The sequence below is a fragment of the Sphaeramia orbicularis genome, chromosome 15, assembly GCF_902148855.1.
Source record: "Sphaeramia orbicularis chromosome 15, fSphaOr1.1, whole genome shotgun sequence".
NCBI classification, from domain to species: Eukaryota; Metazoa; Chordata; class Actinopteri; order Kurtiformes; family Apogonidae; genus Sphaeramia; species Sphaeramia orbicularis.
In genome coordinates, this window is record NC_043971.1 from 2,323,271 (window position 1) to 2,339,325 (window position 16,055).

At 41.5% G+C, this 16,055-nt stretch overlaps 1 protein-coding gene across 2 annotated transcripts; it reads right to left on the reverse strand.

Moving 5' to 3' along the window:
* Positions 1 to 4,603: 4,603 nt before the first annotated feature.
* On the reverse strand, positions 4,604 to 13,389 carry dact2 (dishevelled-binding antagonist of beta-catenin 2). Of its 2 annotated transcripts, XM_030156446.1 has the most exons (5): positions 13,274 to 13,334; positions 12,981 to 13,240; positions 10,002 to 10,134; positions 9,599 to 9,886; positions 4,604 to 6,891 (listed from the first exon to the last, which is right to left on the reverse strand). In XM_030156446.1, exons 1-5 carry the CDS (start codon positions 13,317 to 13,319, stop codon positions 5,072 to 5,074), a joined length of 2,547 nt encoding a protein of 848 aa, XP_030012306.1. In that variant the 5' UTR covers positions 13,320 to 13,334; the 3' UTR covers positions 4,604 to 5,071. The 2 variants fall into 2 exon arrangements, with proteins under 2 accessions (XP_030012306.1, XP_030012305.1); XM_030156445.1 differs by having other exon boundaries at positions 12,981 to 13,389.
* Positions 13,390 to 16,055: the final 2,666 nt, after the last annotated feature.

Below are 16,055 nucleotides of genomic sequence, written 5' to 3' on the forward strand. Positions count from 1 at the left end.
TATCAGTTCTCTTTGATTTAGAACACAGGTGTCAAACATGCGGCCCGGGGGCCAAAACCGGCCCGCCAAAGGTTCCAATCCGGCCCTGCAGGATAAATTTGTAAAGTGCAAGTTAGGACGTCAAACTCAAAAATAATATCATAACCTATAAATCATGACAACACCAATTTTTTCTCTTTGATTTAGTGCAAAAAAACATTAAATTAGGAAAATATTGACATTTACAAACGCTCCTTTATTTTTTTGATTCATATTTTATTAACTGACCATGAACACGTGTCCATAAAGAATAATATGAACAACTAAAGCAGGGCTGTCAAACTCATGTGAGTTCAGTTCCACACTCAGCCTAATCTGACCTAAAGTGGGCCGGACCAGGAAAAGAATATAAATAATAGGATAAGAACTTTGGAGTGAAAAAAGTAAATTCTGTAATGAAAATGTTTACATCTACGAATTGTACTTGAACATAACATGAACAACTTGAAAATTCTTTAGTAAAATAAGTGAAATGTTAACAATATTACACCTTAGTTTATCATGTATACATGTGAATCACAACTTACAGATCACAGTAGATCTACAAATACACAAAATATTAAATAACAGGGAGAAAATTATTAAAACTCCACATACTTCTCTTAAGACACATGCGGCCCGGGGGCCAAATCTGCCCCCCCCGCCAAAGGTTCCATTGCGGCCCTGCAGGATGAAAGTGCACAAATAAACCTGAACAGTCCAGGTTGAACAAATCCTTTTGGTTCAGGTTCCACATGCAGACCAATGGGATCTACAGTCAAAATAATAACACAGTAACCCAGAAATAATGACAACTACAAATGTTCTTTGTGAAAAATTATGTGGAAAAAATTTCAGTGAAAAAAAATATCATTACACTGTGAAAATATTTACATTTACAAAACTATTCTTTCATAATAAAATACAAATAAATACATGAATAAAAACACAGATGACCAACCTGAAATGTGCAGTTTGAACAATATTCTGTCTGTTCCTAAATGTTTGGTGCATTTATGGATCCACTGGGATCTGCAGTTGTGTTCATAAGAACAGATGGAATATTGGAGAAACTGTTCAAATTTTAGTTCCAAACTCCAAAATTTGAACAATATTCTGCCTGTTCCCAAATGTTTATGGAACACTGTGTGTAAATGTACATGTAGAAATAAGAAGTTGAGGCAGAATAGTGTTAAAATTGCTTTAATTTTTCAAATGAAATTTCAGTTTTTTCAGGTTATTCACATCTTTTTTGTAACATGTAAATATTTTCATTATTTAATTGGTTTTTTTTTTATACTAAAACCAGAAGAAAAACTTGGATTTGTCATTATTTGTAGATGATCAAGTTTATCAGTTGTACTGGTCTGGCCCACTGCAGATCAAACTGGGCTGAATATGGAACTGAACCAGAATGAGTTTGACACTCCTGTCTTAAGACATTCAGATATTTACATTTTTTGTTAAAGGCTAGTATGTAAACATTCTTGTGTAATTTGACTTTTTCTTTTTTCTTTTTTTTTTTTTTTTACACAAAAACAAAGAGACAAATGTACAGTTTTCATTATTTGTAGGTTATTATGGTGTGTCCACTCATCATACTCCACACACTCCTTCCACACAGTCCACAAAGGTCAGGTATCGTACTACTGACAGTCTGGTGTGCACACACTGGGCTACATTTAAACACCTGAGTCAGTCTGATGGGCTGTTTTAACCATGACATGGCACAAAAACACACACAAACACAAATAAAGCTGAACTGGATCTTTAATTTTGATCAATTCTATATTTTGAGTTTGTTCCTAGTTCTGTTTTCCTTTACTCACCGTAGTGCTTCCTGGTTGTGGGCAGTGGAAAAGGACCTGAAGGGAGCGTCAGGCTGCCTTTTATAGTGCCTGAGTTAAACAGGGAAATTAGGCTCCGCCTGTCGGACTGCACCAGACCAGGTAATCTGAGTATTAAAAGAGGGGGTGTAAATTCTGTAAGTAATTAGATTACTCCTTTGATATGAGTTTAAAACACATAAATTGTTTTGTGAGATAAATATGGAAAATAACCTATGGAGTGAGATGAAATGTTTAATTAGTTCCAATTACAAATGGTATGGTCCAGTGGGAGGGGCCTGGCCTTTAAATAGAGTGGGTCTGACACTGCTTATAACAGTTATTAGTGATGGGACTGTTGGCTCTGTGAAGGAGTCGTTCAATCAGGAGTCGTTCGCTGAAAAGAGTCGTTCAACAGACTGGCTCTGTTCTGTTTTTGCATTCTTTTGAAACACCAGTGTTTGAATGACTAAATAGGCTCCATGTGATGATGACATTCCATTTTAAAGGTGTTTAATTGGCGCGGCAGTAAATATTATCTTACTGTAAAAAAGAATGGTTAGTTCAGATGTGTGGGTTAAATCCATGACATGAGAGGTGACATTAGACAAATGATGGAACTGGAGCAAAAACATCCCAGTACATTATGTGGACTAGTCTGTAGAATAAAAATGAAGAAGAAAATCAAACATTTTCTTATGAAATAACATTTTATTCTCCTCAAAACAGGAACAATAAATGTGTGGAAACATACGGAAAAAAACTGCACAAAACACAACAGTGATGAATCACTGCCATTACTGAAATACCTGAACTGGAGTGACATTCTCAGGACTAGAACAGTCTGTTGGTAAATTGACAGGCAATCAGACACTCCCTCCTTAAAAAAAAAAAAAAAGAACTGTTCTTTACAAAGACTCGGTTCCCATCATTCATTTCAAAGAGCCGTTCAAAAGATTTGATTCGTTCGTGAACGCCACATCACTAGCAGTTAGAGAAGGGCTGTGCTGCTGTGCAGACCTGTGCTGTTTTCTACTCGTTATTGTCATTATCTGTTTATTTCCGTGGATGGACTTCAGGGCAGTAAAGCTCTTCACTTTTTTTTTTAATCAAATGGACTTTGTCTTGTTGTTTTCGCTATAGTTTTAAGGTCAAATCAGACCTTTTCCAGGCAGCCTTTCAGAAACTACCCTCACTTCAGGTCCAAGTGTGACATATGACAGTATTTGACTGGTCTGATCCACTTCAGACTGAACGGACATAAAATGGGTTTAACACACTTGATTGTTCATAACTTCAGTGTAATTTCTGCTTTTCACAAATAAGTCCCAGGGGCCGGACTGAACCCTTCGGCGGCCAAATTTGGCCCCTGGGCCGCATGTTTGACACCTGTGAACTAAACTAATGCAAGTCAAACATGTCTGCAAAACTTATGGAACGTCTGAATGTACAAATGAGCCAAAAAGCAGAGAAAAATGATGATGATGATGATTATTATTATTATTATCATTATTATTATTATACCATTAGAGGTTCAGCAGTTACTTCACAGCAGAAGTTATATTCAGTTTCAGGTTTGGAGTTAAAGTTGTGGTAGAAACATTATTAGATACAAGATGGCTTCCTCCTGGACTGTTTACCCCCATGGCTGCCCTTTTCTTCACCCCACCCTTAAAGAAAGAATTTTAATGGAAAGATACCAAGGCAGATTTTGGAAATGAGATTATTTGGCATCTCTCTGCAGCTGCCCACCGTCTAATCTCCTCATGACAGCTCGGAAATGAAGAGCGCCTTATCGTCTGTCATTGCTTCCAAATCTCATGGGCCTCCTGCCGGAAACCCTCAGGTCTGCCCCCGCAACCCCGAACGTCTGCGGGTTTGTAAAAGTCAGTGTGCTTCAGTACTTCAGCGTGAGTTTGTTTGCTCGCATTTGAATGTCTGAGTGCTGATAAGCCTCACCCTCTAATTAAACAGCACTGTCTGGTTGACGAGTGGAGATGCAGATGATTAAGCTAACAACCGGGAAGCATCAGGAAACCAGATAAGGAGTCGTTTAAGCTATCTGGGCTAAACTGGTTAGCCTCAAGGACATTTTTCAGCCATTAGGTGGAGATTTCCAACCAAGAGTGTAATTTAGTTCAGGTCGCCACTAGTAAAACTCACTGCAAAACGTCCGTATTGAACCAAAACTAGCAATTTTCTTTCTAAATTGTGTGAGATTGCAAAAGGATATTTGTCTTTTTTATGTTAAAGTCACTGTCTGATATGTACGGTGGCCCAGAGGTGCAACGGCCCCAAAAATGATCCACTATAAGAAAAAAAAGACAACAGCCCAAAAAATTATCCAGTAAAAGAAAAAAAAGAGAACAGCCCCAAAAATTATCCACTATAAGAAAAAAAAGACAACAACCTATATATTTTCAGAATAACTTTATTTTTAGCGCATCGACCTCCACTTACAGTGGGTTACTTCGTTAGCATTAGCCACATTAGCTCAAGGCCTTAAAAATTTTCAGCCTATGCTTTTATTTTTTGTGGTGGCCTTAATTTTAAAGCAAGAGACCTTTTGGGTAAACAGCGCCTCCGTAATTGAAAAGGTGGATGATTTTTTTTTCTTATAGTGGATAATTTTTTGGGTTGTTCTCATTTTTTTTCTTAGAGTGGATAATTGTTTTGGGCTGTTGCACCTCTGGGCCACCGCAGATACGTTTAGACTCGGTGTAAATGTGATAATGCATAAAAACCCACTACAAGTCAACTCCATGTATATTAGAAAGCTGTTTATTTTTCAGAGAATGATCATTATAATAGATGAGAAAAATAAAGAAATTTACAAATGATTTTTAAAATAAGAAAATAATGTGAAAAGATTGTTTTATTTGTCAAAGCACTGACGGAATAACCGTCCATGAAATTGTCAAATGCAGCCACAACATATAAGGACGTCATAAATATTCACACATTAAGTGTAAGTACAATAATTGTTGTTCTACATGCTTTTATACAATACAATGTGCTGGTTTAGTCCAGATGCAGCCTTATCAACAAACAATAATCAGTGCACATTTACAGTCCAGTTTAATTACTGTGTCTCAGAGAAAATGAAGGGCTGAAAAACCAGGTGAGGTCTTCCAGACCAGGGTTTCCCAGACCAGGGTTTCCCAGACCAGGGTTTCCCACAGCGCTCTGTTGTCCCAACAGCCTGTTTCTGCCTGGAGGAGCCCAGACTAAACCAGGGTCATGACCTTTAGGGAGGCAGGCTGGAACCGACGGATCTTCTTCTTCAGGGCTCTGGAGGCTTTGATGCGGCAGGTGGAGGGTTGGGGGCGTGGGGGCTGCTGGAGGGGCAGCCCGGCCGCTGTGGGCCCCAGCGCTGCCTCGGCCCACACCAGGTCACCTTCCTCCTCCTCCTCCTCCTCCTCGTCCACAGAGAGGCTGCTGTCAGAGTCTGAGAAGGACTGGAAGCTCTGGCTGGACTCACTATCTCCAAAGCGGTTGGTCGTGTTATCGCTCATTTCCCCTTCGCTGCTTTCTGCGATGGTGGAGTGGAACAGGGAGGCGCACTCGGCCGAGTACTCGGACTCGCATCTGGGCGGGTAGAGGCTGGTCAGGTGGAAGGGGGCAGGAGGGTATCTAGTGTTGAGACTGTGGAGGAAGGAGTTGGAGGACACGGAGGAGCGGAAGGAGTGATGAGGTCCGATCCACTGGCCGGACTTGGCGCTCAAACTGCGGACCATGTGGGGCTGAGTATGGTGGTCTCTTGACCTCTGACGATGAGCACACGAGGTCTGGAACATCTCCACTTCAGAAGGCCACTTGGCAGAGCCCGGCCTCCTCTTCCTCGGCTCCACAGGGGGGTCATATTCCAGGCTCTGCAGTCTCCGGTGTTTGTTGCCGGACTTGCCAACAGCTGGGTTGGGACCTGGTTTAGGGTGGACCTTCTGGGTGTACATGGGGCTGCAGTGGCTGGAGTCGGACCCTGAGCCCTGCCTGCGCTCCTCGGTGCTGGCTTTCTGGGTCCCTTTGCCCCTCCCGGACCTCTTCTGCTCCCCTTTACTTCCGCCGCTGGGCTCTCTGGTGCGTTCGCTCGAGGAGTAGCCATGTTGGTGCCTCAGCGCTCGAGGTTTCTCTCCGCCTTTTCTTCTCAGCTTCACCGATTTGGTTTTGCGGTCTGCCAGTCTCACCTTGACTCTCTGTGACCCGGCAGGGACAAATCTGGCGTGGACAAACTCAGGGGAGGCGCTGTGGGGAGCCTGGACCTCAAACCCATGACCTTCCTCGGTGCTGGAGCTGCGCCCCACCGCCGGCCTCCTGTGGCCCTTCCTCTCCTGATGCCTCGGCTCCAGATTATCCCCACACCTCTGCTCTGAATGGCTTCTTGTTACACTTGCATATTCTCCCTGGTTTTTCTCGTTCTTCCTCAGGGAAGAGATGGTGACCTCATCGGAGCTGTACTCCCTGGTGGAGGCCGGGTAGGAGTACCGGTGTGAGGCCTCCGGAGCCCTCACGCTGTGGTCTGCGTTATCGGGGGCCTCCTGACTGCTGTACGCCATGCAGGGTCTCTTCGGGTCGGTATCTGGTGGGACTACGCTCTGTGCCGGGAGGGTCTGCGTCACTGACACCTCCTTCTGAGACCCATTAGAAAACACAGTCTGTGGAGGCTTCCTCTGGTTCTGGGCCCTCACAGTCTCAGAGTGGATTTTGCTCAAACTGCGCCGGAGCAGTTTGTCGATGTAACCCAGCGTCTTGTTGTCGTGGCTTAATTGAGCCCTTTGGTGGGTTTCGGAACCGTTCATCGGGGGCCCTTGACCCACCGTGAGTCCAGGCGTGGCCGGTTCGCTGCAGAGGGAGAAGATGGGGCTCTGGAGGGCCACGGCGTGCAGAGGGCTGGGGTAGTGGTACACCTCAGCCCCGCTGCGGGACACCAGGTTGCTGTGGAACTTGGGGTCCACGGTGGTCGTCTTCAGGTTTGGACACACAGAGGGATTCTTTGGATCTGCAGGTCTGTAGTAGCTCAGTCCTTGAACCATCATCCTGTCAAGATCACCTGCAGCACATCAGAAAATACAGAGAAATACTCATTATTTTATTTATTTATTTATTTGGTTTATTTGATAGGTCAGATACAAAAGACACAGAGCAGCTGTAACCCAACAGTCCCACGCATGCATCAGACTGTTTACAGTAGAAGCTCGTTTGCAGCAGCGGACCCCAGATGGGCTTTTATGGAAAGTTCAAATACAGAGAGGAATGGAGAGATGATGACTTTTACAGACAAAACTGTGGGATAGGAAAGAAAAGAATCAGGTTAAAGCAAAGAAACAGATAATATAACAGAAATTTTAAACTACACTTTCAGGAAGTGATATGGAATTACCCAGCACAATGAATACATGCCAGAGTTCTAACAGGTCAAATTTTTTCATTGTTTTTGTCTTTATTTTGCCTTTCACTTTCATTTCTAGTTTTACTCTTATGTTATTTTACTTTGAATCAGCGATGACTAATATACTGCATGTTTGGGGTTTTTTTTGTGCATAAGTTTGAGTTTTTCAGGAATTATAAGGAAAACCTTGATTCATAGCTGAAAATGTAGAATGAAAGAATCCACGATGTCAAATATGAACCATTTTTTATTATGCAATGCAGTTAAGTAGCACTTATTATTAATAGCAAAACTGAATAATATTGAGTAAAAATGAAAACTTTGACTGCAGTTCTGTTTCATTTTTGTTTGTGTTCTACTGTTTATTGTATTTTTATTGGGGTTTTTTTCTTATTTTGACTAAGGAAGGGCTTAGTCTTTGTATATTTTTCTTACCTGAATAAGTCGCATGGTTCTGATGATAGATTGTCGTGTTCCGACCATATCGAAATGTTTAAAACTACAAAAAAAACCTTCATTCTGATCCAAAAACCAGCCTGTTCTTCATACACATAATGACCTGACCTTTATAATGATATTTATTATAAAAACCAGGAGTGTCAAACTCATTTTAGTTCAGTGCCACATTCAGCCTAATATGATAGAAAATGAGCCGGACCTGTAAAATAATATAAATAATAGGATAAGAATTTATAAATAATGTCAACTCAAAAGTTTTCTGTACGTCTTAAAGTGAAAAAGTAAAATTCCATAATGAAAATCTTTACATCTGCGAACTGTACTTGAACACAACATGAACAAATATGAACAACCTGAAAATTATTCAAGAAAAATAGAAGCAATTTTAACAATATTACGCCTCAGTTTATCATTTATACATATGCATCACACAAATACACACAACATTTAATAACAGGCAGAATATTGGTATAATTACACATACTTTTCTAAGGACATTTCAGGTTATTCACATTTTTTGTAAAAGGCTAGTCTGTAAATGTAAACATTTTCGTGTAATTTTCCTTTTTTTTTTTTTTTTTTTTTACACTAAATTAAAGAGGAAAATGTGCTGTTTGTATTATTTGTAGGTTATTATGATAGTATTTTACTGCTCTGACCCACTTTAGATTGAATGGACCTAAAATTATTTTAACATTCTTGATTTGTTTATTTCTTCAGTGTAATTTTTGCATTTCACAAATTCATTCCAGGGGCCAGATTGAAAAAAGTAAATTTACATTATGAAAAGGTTTACATCTACAAACTATCCTTTCAGACAGTGTCAATAACATGAACAAACTGAAAAAAAAAAAAAAGTGTAATTTGAACAATATTCTGCCTCCGTTTATCATTTCCACATGTACGTTATAACTGACAGATCACAGTGGATCTACAAACACACAAAACATTTAATAACAGGCAGAATATTGGTCAAATTGTACTTACTTCTCTTAAAACGTTTCAGGTTGTTCATATTTGTTCAGGTTATTCACATTTTTTGTGAATTTATACTTTGTTTTAGAGGAAATACATGAAAATATTTACATTTACTTAGAGAAACAGTTGGCGTTGTCATTATTTCTGTGTTATTCTGATAGTATTTTTCTGTCCCTGCCCACTGGAGATTGAATTGGTCTGAATGTGGAACCTGAACTAAAAGGATTGTTCATATCTCAGTGTAATTTTTGCATTTCACAGATTCACACGAGGGGCCGGACTGGACTCTTTAGTGGGCCGGATTTAGCCCCTGGGCCGCATGTTTGACACCTGTGTTTTAGAGCGAAAAAAGTAAAATTATGTGATGAAAATGTTTACATCTACCAGCTATTCTTTAAAACAATATGAATAACATGAACAAACTGAAATTTCTTAAGAAAACTAAGTGTAATTTTAATAATATTCTGTCTCAGTTTATCATTTAAACATTAAATTAAAACGTACAGCGGATCAACAAATACACAAAACAGAATATTGGTAAAATTACACTTCAGACATTTCAAAATGTTCATATTTGTTCAGTTTTTTTGCATTTTTGTGAAATGTCCGTTTGTTTTAGAGTAAATACAGTAAAATTACATGAAAACGTTTACATTTATAAAGGACAAAATGTGGATTTATGAGTAATTATCAGTTATTCTGATAGTACTTGACTGATCTGACCCACTGGAGATTAAATTGGTCTGTTTGTGGAACCTGAACTAACATGACTCATATCTTCAGTGTAATTTTTGCATTTGACAAATTCATTCCCAGGGCCGGACTGGACTTTTCGGTGGGTTGGTTTTGGGCCCCAGGACGCATGTTTGACACCTGTGATCTAAAGTGAGTGACATCATCAAACCCAGCTCCACCCACACGACCGTCGTACCTGTCGACACCGGTCTGGGTCGGGCCGGTTCCGGTCCATTAGTGTTTGCGCGGATCCTGCTGCTGCCCAGATGGAGGCCTTTGGCGCGTTGGAGGCCTGGCTGGGCGGAGCTCTCATCAGCTGACCGCCGGCGGCTCACGTCCACATGCGACGGGCGGTCCGCGTGAGAAGCGGCGGGGCCGACGGGGGGCGGGAGGCTGGTCTGGGACGACGACAGACACTCGCTGTAAACCGAGGTGCACGAGTTGGAGCGCGAGCAGGAGCCGCCGTCGCTGAGCTCGTAGAAACCTGGACAGAGTGTCAACATGATGGATTCCACATGAGTCATCCTGTAACGGCGGTTGGGTGTGTGATTTATGACAGCGGAGACGGAAAGAAAACAAGCGTGCGTGCAGATCCAGACCTGAACTGGGCCTGCTGTCACTCTCCAGCTGCTCCATGGACGCCTTGTTCACATCCAGCTTTAGTTCACTGATCTGCTGGTCCAGCTGCTGCAGGTGGGACTTCAGACCAACGTCCTGTTTACGAAGGCGAGACTGGAACAGAGGATGGACGAAAAGAAGTCCAAAAAGCACATATATATTCATGATAGATAGATAGATAGATAGATAGATAGATAGATAGATAGATAGATAGATAGATAGATAGATAGATAGATAGATAGATAGATAGATGTGAAATATGATAGGTGTCATATTTGGTCATTCGTCAGCAGACTGCAGCACATCCCAGCACAGACCACCAGACTCAGAAACAGCTGTTATCCTCAGGCAGTTCAAATAATGAGCTGAAATCCACTTTAAACTGGCCCTTTACTGCTGTGCACTTCAGAAACACAACGGTTTAGCTATTTAGAGATAATTTTTAGGGAGGGGGTTATTGTTATTGCTATTTTATATCAGTATTTTATTTTTTATCAGTAATTTATACTATTTATTAAATGCTGCTGACAGTCAGGACCTGAGTACGATGTTTGGTTTCTGTGTATTTTTTTTTTTTATGCTGAAATGACAAATAAACTTGAATCTGAATCTAATGCATCTTGTTTATTTGTACTTTCAGACTGTATTTTGTTTATCTTTTCAGATTTTTATCCCTTAGATTTATACTGAAGACTGCATTTATTCTGTTCTTTATACTATTTGTTTTCTACTTTGTTGTTTATATTGTAAACATTTCTTCTATTTTGTAAATTGTCCTTTTATCATTTCACACTGAACTGCTCTGGGCAACTGAATTTAACTGAGTAATGACAATGAAGTCTGTTCTATTCTATTCTATGCTATTCTACTCTATTCTATTCTATTCTATTCTATTCTATTCTATTCTATTCTATTCTAAGTCTCAGTTGTTTTTTCTGTATTTTTCTGCATTATTAGGTCTGATGCTTCTTTTCTCTGCACCAACAGGAAATGAGTTCCTTCCAAATGTTTATTAGTAACACTAGAGGTTTTTTTTTATTAGTTTGAGTCTAAATGACGCCTTAATGTACAGCCATCAGAAAAACAAAGCCGTCCCAGCTGTGGCTGATGATTAACCCCAGCAGGACATGGGGCTCATGCACAGGCGGTGCTGGGTAACTCATTTCTCCCCCACAGCGATGGGCCTGGCCATTGTGTAAACTGCGGGGGGGGGGGGGCAGGAAGGCTGGGGGGTTGGGATGGACGGCCGTTTGCTCTGCAGTCCAGGACCAGCATTCACTGTTACAGAGGTGGAGAACCTGAGAGCCGGACACACTGTTTGAGTAATACACAATACATTTAAAAAACACCAGAAGGAACGACTACAGGACCAAAAAACACTCTTTTTGGAAAAAGGATTCATATCCTCCTGAGAAGCAGAACTGTAGGTTCGTCCTCTGTAGGGGACAGAGTTCCACAGCTTTACTTGGAAAAAAAATCCTGTCCACCACAAAGGACGTTTCATAAACAACAACAAAAAAAGTTTAAAATTGTATCTGAAAAACTGTTGCATTATGCTTTTTCTAATCAAGACAGTTATTTAATTTTTTCAAGCATGAATTATGAAGAAAAGGATCTAGATTTTTTTTTGTTGATTGATTTTATTACTGAAAATTAGGCTAAAGTTGAAATGCATTTTGAATTTTTACAAAACATGATTATACTAAGAAGATATTTAACCTCCTGAGACCCAGGAAAGTACACGTTTGTTTGTTTTAAATAACTGCATATATTGGAAACATCATAATGCAATAGTTTTTCAGAAGCTTTTTTTTGTTGTTTTTTTTTGTATGGAACGTCCTTTGTGGTGGACAGCTTTGGGTTGTTTTTTTTTTTTTTCTTGTACACTAACATGGACAGTAAAGCCACAGCTGGGTCTTAGGAGGTGAACGTTATGAGATCACACAGCAGTAAAAACTCTAAAACTACGCTGATCCTGTTTTCATTGTACTGCTGGGGGTCTGTACAGACTGCCCCCATGTGGTTTGGAGAATCCTGCCTTTAGAACCCTGTGGAAAGTGCGTTTAAACTGTGTGTCTACAAATGTGGACGTCGTGCATGAAGGGGTTCATATAAAAAAGCCAGAAGCTTTTCTCTCCTGGGTCTCAGGAGGATCAAGTAAATACAAACAGGAGGAATGCTTCTGTTCTGACAGTGTGTCCATGTGTAGAGCTGGAAGGCTCACAGTTCTTGGACTTTCCTTCCTGTTTGTTGTTTCTGTTTGTGTAAAGGTTGGTTCATACTGCGCTGCTGCTTATTCTGGATCTTATTAAAGGAAACTCTGAATGTCAACTAGTGCTGAACAAATAAAACAGGCTTCAGTGCATCTGCTGGGAGCGGAAACAACAGGCTGACTTCTACGACTGGAATGTGTTTGGGGTTTTTTTTGTTTGTTTTTCTGCAGGAGTTGACTTTAACAGGCCCACCTCCATCTGCATGCTCTCCACATGTTTTTCGCAGCAGATCTCCTGGAAGCAGAACACAGATCTACTGTAATCCCAGCGCTTCCATGGAAAAAAGTCTGTCATGGAAAACTGCAGCCACAGGGAAAAGCTGCAAAACATCCACCTCCAGAAAAAACCAAAAACACTCCAGCCTTTTCTTATTTCTCGGTGGTTAATGATTGAGGATGCACCCCCTGCAGTCTGCGCGTGCACGGTGCGCGCACACACACACACATACAACCATAGGTCCTCCTGATCCTGCAGTGAACCTTGATTTATGACACCTATCCTGCTTCCTACCCCCAGCTGAGAGCATGAAAGTGTGTCTGGTAATAATTGAAGACTGAATGCGCGTGAGCATCAGCTGACAGCGAAAGGAAATGCAACAAAAAACAAAAACCAAAACAAACAAACACAATAAATACATGTCAAACTGAACCCAAAGCCTCCACCTGCTGTTGGAGGTGTTCTTCTTACCAGCTGCTGCTTCAGGGCTGTCAGGGTCGCCTCCAGCCGCTGCTCTTCAGCCCCCCCCATCATCATCATCATCGTCGTCATCCTCGGATCCTCCGGTCCCGCGTGCACAGAGCTGACCGGTTCCTCTCGGTCCACCCTCAGAGCCCACTGGACCATGTCGCTCTGCCGGTCCCGGAGCAGATGCAGCTCCTGGAGGCCGGCCACAGCCGCCTGCAGCCTCTGCCCGACCCTGCTCCGGTCCAGCCCAGAACCAGAACCAGGACCAGAACCAGGACCAGAGCCGGTACCGACACCACCGGCGCTCATCGCCCCCCCACTGCAGCCCTTTGTGCTCAGCATGGTGGAGCCGTGCGTCCAAAACAGGAGAGTCCTGGTCCTGCTGGGTAGACCTGCTCAGTGCGCGTCCTGTTGGAACTACCTGTTAGAAGAAACCAGGGGCAGAGCACACAGGAAGCCCCGCCCACCGCTCCTAACGGCCTGGGCTGTGATTGGCTGGTTCCTACGCCCCCCCTTGAAACATCTGGTCCTAATCCTCCCCATTCAGAGCTGCCTGGGCATGCTCAGACCCCATCTGCATAAAAGCACATGGCATGATGGGTCCATCAGGAGCCGGTCCCTCTGCTCTGTGGTTCTGATGGTTCTGAGAAGGAGGAACAGGAACAGACACCTGTGAACCTGTGGGTGGGGTCTGGGTCTGAGGGACAGACGAGGAGGAATTATTTGAGGAGTTTTTTCCTCTCATATCTTGATTATATTATATTTTATTAAAAAAAGAGGAACTAAAAACAAGTAGCACTTTCATTCATAAATGTGACCTAACAAAGGAAAAAGGCAAATATTAACCTCCTCAGACCCAGCTGTGGCTTTTCTGTCCACATTTGTGGACAAGAGTTTCACAACTTTATACACAAAAAAAAAAAAAAAAAAAGAAAAGAAAACTGTCCACCACAAAGACCATTCCATAAAAAAATGTAAAAACTGCATCTGAAAAACCTGTTGCATCATGATGTTTCCAACATAGGCACTGGTTTAATGAAAAACAAAAGCTGGTACTGCTGACATTTCCTGGGTCTGAGGAGGATAAACATGTATGTTTTTATGTTGCTTGAAAATGGGATGAAGTAAACATCTGTTGAATATTTTAACATTAAACTGTTTGATTATGTTGAATTAAAAACCCACTGAACCCGTGAACACTGGCTGAAAAACAAACATCTGAAACCACACAAGGGTGAAGGACACATTTATCACATTATGCCAAACTTACAGGATTAGACAGAGTGGATTTGTGTTTGGATATGTCCACCTCCTGTTTTCATCTGCGTCATCATCAGGATAGTCAGGAAACATAAAGTTTTAATTAGGACTTTGATTAGCAGGTATATTGTTATTTTCATCCTTAGAGCAGAACAAATCCAAGCTTCTGTCCATGACACATGGATCCTCTTGTATAGATGGATGGCGCCCTCATCTGGCTGCACAGAAACATGCAGGTGTTGGTGTGTGTTAACAGTGGTTCTTTAACTTCTTACAGTGGAGTACCCCCTGTAATATATTTTTTTAGCCAAGTATCCCCCAACTCCTGCTTCAGCATTTCTGACTGAAAAGAATTCAGTCAAATTTGTTCATGTGCCAAAGATGTTTGTTTATATGTACACAACTTTGTAAACAAACAACATATATTTAACTGTTATATATATATATATATATATATATATATATATATATATATATATATATATATATATATATATATATATATATATATATATATCTTCTTGTGTCCCACCTGGGCGGTTTCTCCTTCAGACTGGGTCCTGTACCAGAGGTCTGGGAGTCTGAGGGTTCTGTTCAGGATCTTCTCTGTTCTAGGACTGTTCTCTGTTGGACTCAGATCTCTGATGCTGTTCCTGGTCTCTGCTGGTTCCATCCTCTCAGTTTGGGGGTCACTGCCTCTAGTGCCCCCCCCCATCACTACTGGGACCACTGTTGCCTTCACACCCACATTTTCTCTCTCTCCTCTTTCACTTCTTGGTATTTCTGCAGCTTCTCGTGCTCTTTCTTTCTGATGTTTCTATCACTTGTGGTTGCTCCATCTATCTCTACCTCTGTCTGCTGATGTTTCTCCACCACCACTATGTCAGGCTGATTGGACATCACCATCCTGTCAATCTGGGTCTGGAAGTCCCACAGGATCTGGGCCTGTTTGTTCTCTGTCACCTTCAGGGGTGTCCCCCATTTGGACCCTGGGACCTCCAGTCCAGACTGGGTACAGATGTTCCTGTACACTATGCCTGCTACCTGGTTATGCCCTTCCAACGGCATGGAACAGCATATAAATATATATATATATATATATATATATATATATATATATATATATATATATATATATATATATATATATATATATATATATATATATATACTGAACAAAAATATAAATGCACGACTTTTGTTTTTGCTCCCATTTTTCATGAGCTGAACTCAAAGATCTAAAACTTTTTCTGTGTACACACAAGGTTTATTTCTCTCAAATATTGTTCACAAATCTGTCTGAATTTGTGTTAGTGAACACTTCTTCTTTGCTGAGATAATCCATCCACCTCACAGCTGTGGCAGATCCAGATGCTGATTAGACAGCAGGACTTTTGCACAGGTGTGCCTTAGGCTGGCCACAATAAAAGGCCACTCTAAAATGTGCAGTTTTCTCACACAGCACAATACCACAGATGTCACAAGTTTTGAGGGAATATGCACTGGTCATGTGACTTCAGGAATCTCCACCAGAGCTTCTGCCTGTGAATTGAATGTTCATTTCTCTACCATCAGCCATCTCCAAAGCTGTTTCAGAGAATTCATGAAGAAGACTGTGTGAGGAAAATGGTGGTCACACCAAATACTGACTGGTTTTCTGACCCCCCTGGACCACCCAATACAGTAAAAGTGCACATTTTAGAGTGGCCTTTTATTGTGGCCAGCCTAAGTCACACCTGTGCAATAATCCTGCTGTCTAATCAGCATCTGGATCTGCCACACCTGTGAGGAGGATGGATTATCTCAGCAAAGGACAAA